This window comes from Orycteropus afer, unplaced genomic scaffold (genome assembly GCF_000298275.1).
Source record: "Orycteropus afer afer isolate SDZICR_OR568_19922 unplaced genomic scaffold, OryAfe1.0 scaffold00093, whole genome shotgun sequence".
In the NCBI taxonomy this organism is placed as follows: Eukaryota; Metazoa; Chordata; class Mammalia; order Tubulidentata; family Orycteropodidae; genus Orycteropus; species Orycteropus afer.
The window spans coordinates 4,224,098-4,239,569 of record NW_006921680.1 but is presented as its reverse complement, the minus strand read 5'-3'; the positions used below and the strand labels follow the sequence as shown (position 1 = coordinate 4,239,569).

Below are 15,472 nucleotides of genomic sequence, written 5' to 3'. Positions count from 1 at the left end.
ACTGACCCATGCCACTTTAGTTTTGTGTATTTCACTGTACATAAATTATATTTCCATAAAATGCATTAAAAAAAAAAAAGATGAAATGACGTATCACTGCATCCCACTTCCCTGGCTTACAGGTGAGCACTAAGACGGAAGCAATTCTATGAGTGAACATCAGCACTTTGGAAGAAGGGTGGGTCAAGGGTGGGTCAAGGACTCTTTTTCCTGCTGGATTTGAACCTGGGAAGCTGTAGCCCTGGGAACAGCTGCACATCACCTTGTGACTATGAAGGCAAAGGCCTGCCTGAGAATGGAATTAACAGAGAAAGCATAGCTGGGAGATGGAGGAAAAGGGAAAGAGTGTCTTGAAGGCATCATTTGAGTACCTGTATCCAGTTGTGCCTGAAACCTTATCAACTCCAGCATGTTCAAATACTTGAACTAACATATCTCCTTTTGGCTTAACTGAGTTTGAGCCAGGTTTTAGCTTCCTTTGACCCATCGGTTTGAACTGGTTCACTCTGGGATTTGGATCCCAGCTTTACAACATTTAAATCTTTTGTTATTAAAATTTAAGATGCTTTGAATAATGCCCAGATTGAAAAACCCAGAGTTTTGTGCCATAAAGTTTAGAAAAAGAGAAATTTGTCCTTAAAAAGTTTTAAGAGTCCTTCTCTTTAACAAAATATCATAAGAGATCCTCAATAAAACAATGTAGAACATGACATTTGAAGTATACCTGAATGTTGATAAGCTTATTAGAGTTTATAGTTAAATATACACAATACATCAAACAAAAACTACCTTGGAAACGTAAGGTGATTGGGAAAAAAAGGTTTGTCACAAGTATAAATCTACATACTTACACATTCACATGTAGGTTCTTGACATTGACCATTTAGTATCAATCAATCAAAAAATAAGTAGAAAAAAAATCCTGTCAGACTTAATTAAACCAGAGAATATACTATATTTTAAAAAAGGCTCAATCATATATTTGTTACCCAGGTATACCTGTTGTACTGGTAGGACAACCACAATGTGCTCCATTTCATTTTTCAAATTTTGCAAATTCAAAACAGTTCCTGAAATGAGTCCAAGCCTTGTGCAAATGTAATATTAACTTACCTGCCTGTTATACAGGGGTTGCTTTGGTGCATTAACTTCCCTCAGCAAACGACCAGATATGTCCCTTAACTCTAAAAGCCTACAAGCAAGCTGAGGCTGCAGAAGTTTGGCCACTGACTTAGAGGATCTGGATATGCTGTGTAATCCTTGAATGAATGTTCCTCGATTGATCCTGGCTAAAACGGAAGCCATTCTGATCTTGGATGTTTTGTGGATGGGTTCAGTTTTCTGGGGAAAAAAGCCTTTGAAAAGTGAATGACATGTAGTTCTCCAATGAATTACTAAAATCTACTTCAGTCAAAGACAGTGTACCAGACAACTTTATATTTTGCTTATTCTCAGTGACTAACAGTTATATCTTCCCCACTCAAATACAACATCATTGATTCCCCCATCTGTTTAAATCTGTATAAGAATATCTCATTTTTTTCCCTTAGGATAAATATCCTGGGGTGAAATTACTAGTGAAAAAGATATACCTTTTCTTTCCCCCACTTTTTTTTTTAAATCTGAGCTTAAATCTATTTGCATTTATTTTTAAAAAACACCTTCAAAAGTAACAAATATTTTCCCAGTTTACTTTTAAAAGTTCAAATTATAAGATAATAACATACCTACAATATATATATGTATACAGTTTAAAGAAAAATAATAAAACAAAAAACTGTATACTAATCAACGTACTTAAGAAACTTTTTCTTCTAAAAACTTTAAAATGTCTTTTGGCATTCTGTTAGCAGAATTTCATGGCATTTTCAAAATACATGATGTCTAGTTCTCTCTCTGCTCTCCCAGAAAATAAACTACAGGAAAATTATTTACAATGTAGTTAGACTGCATTCCAGGCAAAAGACAAGTGTAGTTTCCTTTATTCGTTTAAGTAATCTTACGGGATGTTCTAACATCTTAGTATATAACTTGGGAAAAATGTATTGGTTAATAACACAAATGAGTAGCTTTGAATATGTAAATATTTATTTATTGAGTCTAAGTTTAGAAATAAAAAATTTCTCTTAAAATAATAATTTTTTTTTGCCTCCAATAAACACCATAAATTTGTCTAAGAGAAAACATGCTATGTAATTTATTTAAAATGCCCAACTTTTATCCCAAAATAATTTTATAATTGCTTGTTTTGTTATCAAAGTTCAGTACTTCTCTTACTGTTCAGCATTTTTTATTGGAGACAACCAAAATCTACTCTAGTCTGTCAGTGAGAATGTATTTCTGCATCATTTGGAGCTCTGTTTTGGCTTAATCTTTTAACTTTAATGAAAGAATCCCATTAACCTACCACCGGTGGTCTGAGCTCTCCTGATCAGTATTCAGTGGAGAATGTAATCTTAGTTGTGGCCTGCTACCAAAACCAAAACCTAGGATATTCAAGTGGCCAACAAGCACATGAAAAGATGCTCACAATCATTAGCTATCAGAGAGATGCAAATCAAAACTGCAGTGAGATATTTATCTCACTCCTACAAAAATGGCACTGATCAAAAAAACAAAAATAAGAAACACTCATGTGGTTATAGAGAGATTGGAACCCTTATCCACTGCTGGTGAGAATGTAAAATGGTACAGCCATTATGGAGAATGGTATAGTGCTTCCTCAGAAAGCTAGAAATAGAAATACCCTTTAATCCAGCAACCCACTCCTACACAAATATCATAGAGAAATAAGAGCAGTGACAGGAACAGACATATGCACACCCATGTTCATTGCAGCATTATATGTAATAGCAAAAAAATGAAAACAAACTGTGTCCATCAACAGATGAATGGATAGACAAAATGTGGTATATACATACAATGGAATACTACACTGCTATAAAGAATAATGATGAGTCTGCAAAACATGACATGGATGGATCTGAAGGACATTATTCTGAGTGAAGTAACTTAAGTACAAAAGGACAAATATTGTATGATGTCACTTTTATAAAAAGACAAAAATAGGTATACATAAAGAATGAATGTTTTTGTTTTTATTTTTGTTTTTGATTACCAGGGATGGGAGGGTGAAGAAGGAAGTATCACTATCTAGAGAGAAGACACTTGTTTTGTTGATAGGAAAGTTAACACCAAATGTCGGTGACATGAGCACAACTTAACCAAGGTAAATGATGACTAAGAAATACACATGAGTAAGAGACATTATTTGTAAATGCTAAACATATAGAGTTAGACAACAGTGGTAACAGACAAAAAGTATGTGAGTGGCAACACAGATAGATATGTATGCATGTATGTGTAGAGGAAGGTATATGTGGTATATACCCACTGCCATTGAGTCAATTCTGACTCACAGCAATGGAGTTTCCAAGGCTGTGTATCTTCATGGAAGCAGACTGCTACATCTTTCTGCTGTGGAATAATCAGTGTGTTTGAACCACTAAACTTCTGGTTAGTAGTCAAGCTCTTAATCACTGTACTTGTGTGTATATACATGAGCATTTATAAGTGTATCTGTAGGCATATCTATTACATGCTTGTATGTGTTATACATATGTTCATACAAATAATAAAGCACATGGAGGACACAGTCACAGAAACCTCCCAGACATAACCAAACACTTCACAAGATTGGTTTGATGGGTTTGAAGGCTCAGGACCATAGTATTGTGGGGCATCTTGAATAACATAGTTTATAAAGTTTATGTTCTACATCCTACTTTAGTAATGGCACCTAGGGTTTTAAAAGCTCGTGAGAGCTAAGATACAACTATTAGTCTCTACTCAGCAAAAGGAAAAGGAAGGCTATCAAAGACTCAAAGAGGAGACCAGTCTATAGGACCAATTGTCTAGACAAACCACAGCCTCATCTATTTAGAGACTAGAAGAACTAGATGGTGCTCAGCTACCACTACTGACCATTATGAATGGGGCCACAATAAATGGTCCTAGATAGAATGGGAGAAGATTGTAAGACAAAACTCAAAATTAAAAAAAAAAAAAAAAAAAAAAAAAAACCCAGACTTACTGGTAGAAACCTGGGGAACCCTTGAGACTATTGTTCTAAGATATCCTTTAAACTTTGGACTGAAACTATTCCCAGAGGTCCCCTTTCAACTAAATAACAGATTGGCTTATGAAATGAACAATAGCATCTATGGGTACTGTCCTCCTTTTATTTAAAAATATAAATCTAGTTGAGACCAAATGGTCAGCCAAAAGCAAAGATGAGAAGGTTCTGGGTAGGTGGGGGATAGTGAATAGAAGCAAGGATAATGGAAATGGAATAACCAGAATGGACAAAAGAATGCTGACACAATGTGGAAAATGTAAACAATGTCACTGAACAATAATGGGAACCTAATTTGCTGTGTAAATTTTCACCAAAAAATCAATAAATTGAAAAATCAAAAAGAAACTTTGCCATGGAGTTGATTGCAACTCACAGTGACCCTGTAGGACAGAGTAGAACTGCCCCACAGGGTGTCTAAGGCTATAAGTCTATAGTAGCAGATGCCACATCTTTCTCTTATTGAGAGGCTGGTGGGTTAGCAGCAACCTTTTGATTAGCAACCAGACACTTAACCATGACACCATCAGAGCTTCTCTCTGGGCTGTTGCAATGCTACAATTCCAAAAGCCACCTGAGAGGATAACAATCCTTACAAGCAGTTATATGGCGAGCAAAACAAGCAAGATAATATGTTGGTACAATCAGTTGATATTATCCAGAATTGACTGGATGGCAACTAACAACAACCCTGGCTGTGAACACACCAAAAAACTCCAAACTTACTGCCGTTGAGTTGACCCCGACCCATAGCAACCCCTCCTTGGGGTTCTGAGGTGGTATCTCTTTGGAAATAGATTGCCCAATTTTCCTTCTGAGGAGTGGCTGGTGGATTTGAACTGCTAACCTTCTGGTTAGCAGTCAAATGCCTTAGGCACTATGCCACCAGAGCTCCTACAGTGAGAGAAATCACATTGTCACCTATATCTAAAGCTTCTGTGCATACAGATTCTATTTCTTTCTTGACCTTATGCTTTGATGCAATTATCCCTTACAAATATTCCCCAAGATAGAACAGCTGGAATAAGTTGGTTTTACTTCTGATTACAGTATACTTGTATGTATTTTATCCCATTATATTATTATATTCATAAGGTGGGGGCCATACTGTCAAGACAAACATATACACACACACTTTGGACATGTTATCAGGAGGGGTGAGTCCCTGGAGAAAGACATGATGCTTGGTAAAGTAGAGGGTCAGCTAAAAAGAGCAAGACTCTTAACGATATTCATTGACACAGTAGCTGCAACAGTGGGCTCAAACAAAGCAACAATTGTGAGGATGGCACAGGAATAGGCAGTGTTTCCTTCCGTTATACACAAGGTCACTATGAGTCAGAACCAACTCGATGACACCAAACAACAATGTGTGTGTGTGTGTGTGCACGTGCACACATGCATGCACCTGTGTGTTTGTCATGGCAAAATATATGTATGTATACACACACACACACACACACACACACCGTTCTACCATTACTGAAACCTTGTCTATTTGATCAAACACTCTGTGTTTTGGGGACCCTTTATTTATTTATTTTGAATATTTTATTGTGGTTTAGGTGAAAGTTTACAGAGCAAATTAGTTTCCCCTTTAAAAATTTATATGGATTTTGTTTCATGATATTAGTTGCAGTCCCCTCAATGCAACAGCACACGTCCCACTTCTTCTCTGGGTTCTCCATTTCCATTGGCCCATCTTTCCTGCCCTTCCTGCCTTTTGAACTTTGTTTTTGGTCAAATGCTGCCCTTTTGCACTCATATGATTAATTATTCTGAGGAGCACGTTCCTCATGGGTATTATTGTTCACTTTATAGGCCTGCCTATTGTTTGGCTGAAAGGTCATCTCCAGGAGTAGGTTCACTGCCAAGTTTGAAGGGTGTCTGAGGACCACAGTCTTGGGGGTTCCACCAGTCTCTATCAGATCAGTAAGTCTGGGCTTTTTATGATTTTGAATTTTGTTGTACATTTTTCTGCCATTCTGTAGATGCTTCATTTTTGTAGTTATAAAAAATGTTAACATTCTGCAATTTCCTCCTTCTTAAAGTTTCTCTACAAAATATTGGTGATCTGTACATGTTGGCCCGGATTCACTGACTTTACCCATCTATTTCTATTAACAAATCTTGATTAATTTCACCAAACACTAAACTAGATTGCCCCTCTGATTCACTCAATTGTTCTTTTCCAAAGTTTCTCTCTTCATAAGAATAAGCCTATTTGTAATAAACCGATTACTAATCAACACTCCAATGTAGGATTCATGTACTCTGTGTCTACCAAATATACCATTTATTAAAAACAAGACTTTTTAAGTGTACATTACAGAAGTGTTTTAGCAAACTTCGTGTTATATTCCCCATTTTAAGGTTATGAATTCATGGCTTTTCCCCAAAGATGCACCCTATTCTGAAAGATTATCATCTGTTTCCCTTCAATGCTCAAATTGTTACAATTTGACTAGTATGTTTACCTTCATGGCTTTTAAATGCTTTCCTTTTTGATATTTTTCTAGATACTTCTGAAAGGATTATTTTATGACAACAAAATGTTCCCAACCACTTTTATTTTCTTTGCCACAAAACATGAAATTAACCCTTTGCCAAAAAGATGCTCATTGCTTTTAATAATAATAATATTAGAAATGAAATCAGGGCAGTAGGAGTGCCTGTTCAGTGGTTCTTCGTGGCCCTGGGGATATGAAGGGGGCAACAGAGGGGAGCTACTTACATTCCTTCAGTTACAGAATGAGACTTCTCTCTTTTTTAAAAAAGAAGTCACCAGTTTAAGATTAGTGTAACATGCTATTACCTTCAGTAAGTTACTTTTTTACTAACTCTATTAGGAGCTCTGGTGGCATAGCGCCTAAGGCATTTGACTGTTACCCAGAAGGCTGGCAGTTAAAACTATTGTTGTAGAGACACCACCTTGGTAAACCCAAGGAGGGGTCACTATGAGTCAGTATCGACTTGATGGCAGTGAGTTTTTTGAGTGGTAGAAAAACAAACTTTTTTTCCCTTTTTTGAACCACCATTTTTTGAACCCCGTTTCTTTACTAAGATGGTGCTGTTGTTGTGTGCCATAGAGTTGATTGCTCTTCATAGCCACCTGTACGACAAAGTAGAACGGCCCCGTAGGCTTTCCTAGGCTGTAGTCTTTATGGGACCAGATCATTAGGTCTTGTCTCCTGCAGAGCTACTGGTGTGTTGGAGCTACCAACCTTTTGGATAGCAGCCAAGTGCTTAACCATGTGACACCAGGGCTCCTCATCCTACCCCTAACCCCACTAATCCTTCCTTTGCTATATGTTTGTCTTCTTAAGACTTACCACTACCTAGGGACATTGGTAGGAGCTCTGGTAGCATAGTGCCTAAAGCATTTGACTGCTAACTAGAAGGCTGGTGGTTCAAACCCACTAGCCACTTTTCGGAAGGAAGATGGGGCAATCTACTTCCATAGTGATACTGCCTTGGAAACCCAGGGAAGGGTCGCTACGAGTCGGGTCTGACTCTATGGCACATAACAACAACAACAACAGGGACATTGGTGCAGAAGACCCTGGATAAAGTGGGAGAACAATGTGGAACAAAATGCAAAATCATTTTTTAAAAAAAAGAGACCAGGTTTTCTGGTCTGATAGAGCCTGGGGACACCCCTGGTCTGGAGTTGAATACACTCCTGTGGCTTCTAGCCAAATAATAGACAGGCATACAGGCTAAACATTTACATCAGGTAGATACACTACTTGGAGTGATCAATCATGGAGAACAGAAGGGCAGTGTATGCACAGGTAGACAGTTCCGGGATTGGGAGTGCATGAGAGGGAAGGACACAGAGAAGAGGTAACTATGAGGAGGAAGGAGAAGGAGAGCTGTTACATTGTGAGGAATTGCAGTCAATGCAGACAAAACGTGTACGAACTGCTGTATGGAACATGAATTTGCTCTGTAAATTTTCACCCAAATCACAATAAAAATTAAAATAAAAAGTCAAAGAAAAAAAAAAAAACTTTCAACTACCTAACATACTACGTACTACTGCTACATTCTACGTAATACTCAATTTCCTTGTTTTTCTACTTATTAGGATGTAAGTAAGTTCTATGATGTCATTGTTGTCGTTAGGTGCCCTAGAATTGTTTCTGACTCATAGTAACCCCTACGTACAACAGAACAACAGCATGGGGCCATCCTCACCATCATTGCTTTGCTTGAGCCTATCACTGTAGCCAGTGTCTATCCATTTCATTAAGATCCTTCCTCTTTTTCGTTAATCCTTTACTTTAACAATCATGATATTCTTCTCCAGGGAATGGTCCCTCCTGATAACATGACCAAAGTCCTAGAGATGAAGTCTCACCATCCTTGCTTCTAAGGGGCATTCTACTTGTACTTCTTCCAAGACATATTTGTTTGTTCTTCTAGCAGTCTATGGTATATCGTATATTCTTTGCTAACACTATACATTCTTTGCTAAGACCTCTTTAAAGTGTTAAAGTGAAATGATGTCACTTTGAAGACTAAGGTGCACCTGACCCAATTCATGGTATTCAATCACCTCATATGCATGTGAAAACTGCACAATGAATAAGGAAGACAGAAAAAGAATTGAATTTGAATTATGGTGTTAGTGAAGTTCTATGATAACAGTGTTTTATATTTGGCTCAGTGATCTTTCCCTAGTGCCAAGAATAGTGTCTGGCACTTAGTAAGTGCTACATAAATATTGGTCCAAACTAATGAATGAAGAATATCAGAAAATAAAACAAATTAATATTGAGAAATATACCAAATATTAAATTAGAAACTACCCAGAAATTTTGCAGTACATAATGTGCTCTGTAACTATCACAACAGTGCTCAAAAATAACCAAACCAACCTCACTGCTATCTAGTCGATTCTGACTCATAGACACCCCCACTGGGCTTCCAAGGCTGTAAATCTGTAGGAAGCAGACGTCCATCTTTCTTCCATGGAACAGCTGGTGGGTTCAAACCACCAAACTTTTGTTTAGCAGCCAAATGCCTTAACCACTACACCACCAGACCTTCTTACAACAGTGCTAGTGTGCCACAAAAAACAACCCACCAAGGACAAAAATATAACTGAATTATACAATATTCTGTTGTTGTTGTTGTTGTTGTTGTTATGTGCTGTCGAGTCAGACCCAACTCATAGTGACCCCTCCTTGGGTTTCCCCAAGGATTTGGGTGAATTGCCCAACCTTCCTTCCAAGGAGTGGCTGGTGGGTTTGAACCTCCAGCCTTCTGGTTAGCCTTAGGCACTATGCTACAACAGCTCCTATACAATATTCTAGTACCGTCATACTCTTACTATATTTAGAAACCTCAATACCATTACAAGTAATTTCCAGACATCATTGTGTATCCCAAGCAGTTTTCATCCCACATTTAAAAAAAAAAAAAAATAGAGAATTCAGAACAAATTCTGTATTTCTACAGATTTTTGTAAACTTAAAACCCAAACTTTTGCATGGATTCTTGTTCTGTCTGTTGTTGATTGTTGTTGTTGTTGTTATATGCTGTGGAGTCAGAGTCAACTCATAGCGCCCCTTCTTGGGTTTCTGAGGAGGTATTACTACGGAAGTAGATTACCCAACCTTCCTTCCGAGGTCCACCAGCCACTCCTGGAAGGAAGGTTGTTGTTGATAGGTGTCATCAAGTCGAATTCTAACTCATAGTGACCCACAGTGACAAAGTAGAACTGCCCCATGCATTTCCTAGGCTGTAATCTTTACTGGAGCAGATCACCAGATCTTTTCTCCCAAGGAGCAGTTGGTAGATTTGAACCACCAAAAGTGGGTAAGCATTGTGCCACTTTATGTTCTGTCCACAACAGTCTATGGTATAATAATAACGGAATAAAACACATAATCATCATTCAAAACTAAGACCCCCAAAATTGACCCTATTTACCACAAAAGATTTCTCTTATGCTATGAAGGATCATCTTCACTTTTTTTAGTTCCTGTATTATACACATTTTTGTTTGCTCAGATGTAAAGGTCTAATATTTTTAAGTCCTCATATGGGAATCATTTGCAGTTTTCAAGTGTAAATCTTAAATTTTTTCCTTTTTATTGAAGTAGATATTGAGGGTATTGGGATCTTGGCTGGTTAGACAGGAGCCAGTAGGAAACTAATACATGATCTCAGAAGTCATGACCTCAAGCCAAGATTCTAAAATTAACTTCCCTAGGCCCAGAAAGAAAATTTCCTTCAAAACATTTAGCTTTAAAGGGCTATTTAATAACCACTATTCTGGGTATATTCCCATACGAGAATTCTACCATTATTCCCATCTAACCTCTTTTTGCTCCAGGCTAGCATGATAGTCTTTTCATATATAAATAAATGCCTGAAATAAGTTTTAAAAAGTTATTTGAATAATAATCACAAAATTTAGCAATTTAAAATACAACTCACTAAAAGTATTCTTGAAACCATTTCTTTCCATGTATTTGGGGACTAGAGATCATTCTGGAAATAATAAAATTTATGGCATTTTAATGCGACCTTTTAAAAATAATCTAGTTAACAACCCAGTATTAGCAACGTTTTCTGGAAAATTTATTTCTGAAGAGCAAATAAATTCAAATTTCTTACAATATTCTCTAACGATTTGGGCTTCCTGCCAATCTCAGCAATACATTCTTCAATGTGGTGGCAAAAGAACAATGTAAGAGTTTTGAAAGTAAATTTAACAATCTATCTTTGCATTTCTCTCTAAGAGAGGTGAACTTCTTATTAACAAATGACTTCAATGAGTTGGAAATAAAAACTCAAGAGTTCTGTGGGAATTATCAATGTATTTTACCATAAATCATGCTTACAGCTTTAGTAATAATAAGGCTATTCAGAGGATAGGAAGAGATAAAGATAGTATAAAGACAATTGCAGCTTCTTTATTTAAATAAAATACTAGTTCCAATCACAACTTGGTAGAGGCAACAGGGTTTTCCATGCCTATCTCTTGTATCCTAGGATTCACCTTAGAGCTTTGTCAATAAATACTGCAATCTACATTGTCAGCTTAACCATTTTTTATCCTGGTCCAACCATGGACATCTTCCCATTCTTCTCTTAATAACCTAGAGAAAAGCCAAGAAAAGTCTCCAAAGTTTAAAAAGATTTATACCAAGGCTAGGAGCTCTGGCAGTATAGTGCCTAAGGTATTTGACTGCTAAGCAGAAGACTGGAGGTTCAAACCCACCAGCCACTCCTCAGAAGGAAGGCTGGGCAATCTACTTCCATAGTGATACCACCTCAGAAACCCAAGGAGGGGTCGTTATGAGTTGGGGCCTACTCGATGGCACTTAACAACGACAACAAAAACAACACACCAATGCTAGCAAAATACAAAAGGGGGAAATAACTAGAATCTTAGATGCACTGACAAAATCTGATTTGCCCTCTGGAGCTTTTAAATCTGTCTTATTCTGCTTTTTAGCTGACTACCCTCTGAATGCCATCTTATCTTTGTATCCAGACACCTACACCTCAGTTGCTTCCCCTGTCAGCCTAAGGCCTGCCCTCTGAGTTCTGGTTTCCTATGTATGGTCTGCCTCTTCCCATGATAACTAATACTGGAAATGTCTACTTCCTCCAGGAATATTGTCTTACCTTACAAGCCACCCCAGCTCTCTTATCTCAGTTCAGCACAGTAAACTTCACTCCTCATTGCCTTCATATCAGAAATCCATTTGTACAGTAGCCATACAGTATTCATTTAGTTATAAAGGTAGAGAGACTGATGCAGTCTGTTACACCTTCCAGGAGGCAGTTCTACATTGCCCAAACTCTATCATAGCTAACAAACTTCAGTAGGCCCTGACAGTCAAAATCCATAAGTGATTCCATGGTAATCAAGAATGAGTCCCCCCAAAAAAACAAACATGTTGCTATTAGTCAATTCCAACTCATGGTGACACTATGTGTGTAGAATAGAACTGTGGAGCAGCACATTGTTTACAAGGCTGTGGCCTTTCAAAGGCACATCATTATGCTTTTCTTCCAAGATGCCTCTGGGTGGGTTTGAATTGCCAACCTTTCAGTTAGTAGTCCAGTACTTAACCGTTCGCAGCACCCAGGGGCAAGAATACCTATCACTTACTGTTCTAAACTTGGGAAGAAAACTATAAATCACAGGGTAACCTCAAAGAACAATGCTGAACCTTCACATCAAAAAAGAGGACCAGCATAAATATTCAGCAAATACCTAAAACAATAGCAATGAAAGAAGTGATAACATGATTCATAAACAAAACAAGCTCAGCATAGAAAATTATATGGAACAAAGAAATCAACACCATGAAAAAGCACATAACAAAAATGACAGCAACAAATTAATATTTGCCGATAATTACATATCTGGCAAGGGACTTATCTCTAAGATTTATAGCTGAAGAGTGGATGACCAAACTATGGTACATACACATAATGGAATGCTGCACTAAAGAATAATGTAGAGTCTGCAAAGCACTGCATAATATGGATGAACTTGGAGAACATTATGCTGAGTGAAAGGTCAATCACAGAAGGACAAATATAGTATTAGTTTGTTGTTGTGGAGGGTCAAGGAAGATTTATAGAGGGAGGGAAACTTTCTTTGTTGGTTGCCAGGGGTGGGAGAGGAGGAGAAGGAATACTACAAAAAAAAAAAAAAATGTATTGACCCATGTCACTTTAGTTTTGTGTATTTCCCTGTACTTAAGTTATATTTCTATAAAATACATTTAAAAAAATACCTCTCTATGGGCCAGGTTTGCTGGTCTGATAGAGCCTGGTGGAACCACTGAGACTATGGCCCCTAGCTGCCCTTCAGGTCTGGAGTTGAACCACACCTGTGGTTTCCAGCCAAACAAAATACAGGCATATGAGTTGAACATTTACCTCAAGTAGATACACTCTTTGGAGAGAACAATCATGGGAGAAAGAAGGGCTGCTTATGCAGAGGGAGACAGCTCAGGGGGCAGGAGTGTATGGAGGGATGGACACTGGGAAGAGGTAACTATGGGGAGGAAGTGGGAGGGGAGCTGTTGCATTGTGGTAAATTGTGGTCAATGTCATGAGACAAAGTATATGTGAACTGCTGTATGGAAAGTGAGTTTGTTCTGTAAATCTTCACTCAAATCACAATTAAAAAAAAAAAAATGAAAAAAAAAAATACCTATCAGTTAATTTAATTTTAGAGATGTATGAGTTTAGTGGGAGCTCTGGTAACATAGTGCCTAAGGCATTTGACTGCTAACCAGAAGGCTGGAGGTTCAAACCCACCAGCCACTCCTTGGAAGGAAGGTTGGGCAATCTACTTTTGTAGAGGTACCACTTGGGAAACCCAAGGAGGGGTCGCTATGAGTCAGATCTGACTCAACGGCAGTGAGATAGGTTTAGTAATTTGAATCATTTACAAACACAACAATCACCTTCTATCCAGGAGACCAAAGACTAGAAAATTATTTTTGCTAAATAAGAATTTAAGTACATAGCAAGCATTATTGGTGAATAAGGAGTTCCAGAGAAACAAATGTTATGAGTAACTAAAATTTACCCATTAAGCACTGGCTTAATTTTTACTAACATGGAGGAGAAATTCCAAGATCGTATCTCATACCTGACTTGTTCAAGGATTTTGACAAACGTTAAGTCCTCCTTCCTTTTTCTTTCTACTCCACTGGCTTTCATAGAATTTCATTAATCTTTCTGTTCTTACCTCTGAATCTCTGCCAACTTCTTTAAACACTTGCATTCCTTAGCGCCTTATGTTATGCCCTCCCATTACTACATTCTCTTCCTGAACAACGATATTTACCACCTTGGTTAAAACATGTTGTTGTTGTTGTTATGTGCCATCGAGTTGGAGAGTTACATACTTGGTTTGACTATACCCTGTAACTGAACACTACATATTGATGGCTCCTAAATATACAACTTCAGCCCAGACTTCTCCTGAGTTTCTAATCCATATGTCCAGTATTCAACTCATCTCCATGCTCTGCCAGGATGTGGCACAACCCTTTAATCTACAGTAAAATGAAATTCATTACCATCATCTCCAAACCTGAGTACATCTCATGTATTCCATTCTAATTAATGGAATACTATTCTTCCAGCCACTTAAGAAATCCAAGAATCTTCCATAACTCCTACATATCCTTCTCACCCCATAGTGCCAGTATTCAAAATATGTTAAACACCTCTTATATCCAACCCATGCTTTCTATTCTCAAAGTCAATGTGTGTCATTTGCCAATAGAATCTTACTAGAAGTTCTGCCTCCATTCTGACCTCATGACCAATAGTGAAGTCTTTTAAAGTGCAAATCAGATATCAGTTCTACACTCAAAACCTTCCAGTGACTCTCTGATAGCTGTTATAAAAAAGACAAAGTATAGTCATTTTTACATGGCTTAGGAATACCTCCATATTCTGACCCCTATTTTACATGTTCTTATTTTCTTCTACTTCCTGCCTCAACCTTCCTATTCTACATGCCATTTATACAGATTTATGTGATAATCTGTGAGCATGCTATGATTTTTCATGTCTTTTGGCCTAACTCACGCTGCTTCCTCTGCAATATTTTTATTTGACCTTACTCACTCTATTCCTTTCTTCACCATGAAAATTTCTATTCATCCTTTGAGACTCAATTTAAGCATCCTTCTTGCATGAAGCCTTCTCTGATCTTCCCAAGTAAAGTCATTTACTCACTCCTCTAAAATAGATATATCTGAATAACACTAATCATATCATAATTACTTGTTTACAACTTTGTCCCCATTAGATTAATTTCATGGACTGAAGGAATCATGTCTCATTTATCTTTGTGTTTCCTCTCCTTAGTGCCAAGCAATAGTGAGGATTTAGTCAATGTACAATGGCTAGTTGTCTGGATGAAGGTTGTTTTTGTTGTGTGTCGTCGAGTTGTTTCTGGCTCATAGTGACCCCATGCACAGCAGAACAAAACGCTGCCTAATCCCGCGCTAGCTCCATGATCCCTGCTATACTTGAGCCCATCATCGCAGCCACCATGTCAATCCATCTCGTTGAAGGCCTTCCCCTCTTTCGTCAACCCTCCACCCTACTAAGCATGACATCCTTCTCCAGGGAATGGTCTCTTCTGACAACATGACCAAAATAGATGAGACAAAGTCTGGCCATTCTCACTTCCAAGGAGCATTTCGGGTGCACTTCCTCCAGTACAGATCTGTTAGTTCTTTTAGCAGTCCATAGTACTTTCAGCATTCTTCGCCAACACCACAACTCAAAAGCATCAACTCTTCTTTGGTCTTCCTTATTCATTGTCCAGCT

At 37.8% G+C, this 15,472-nt stretch overlaps 1 protein-coding gene across 1 annotated transcript in view; it reads right to left on the bottom strand.

Annotated features, from left to right (window-relative positions):
• Nucleotides 1-15,472, bottom strand: part of SPATA9 (spermatogenesis associated 9) — a 48,728-nt gene that overhangs the window by 30,370 nt on the left and 2,886 nt on the right. The window contains exon 3 of the mRNA XM_007942546.1: nucleotides 1,114-1,341. Within this exon, the coding sequence (XP_007940737.1) occupies nucleotides 1,114-1,341 (228 nt within the window). The remainder of the gene's footprint in view (nucleotides 1-1,113; nucleotides 1,342-15,472) is intronic.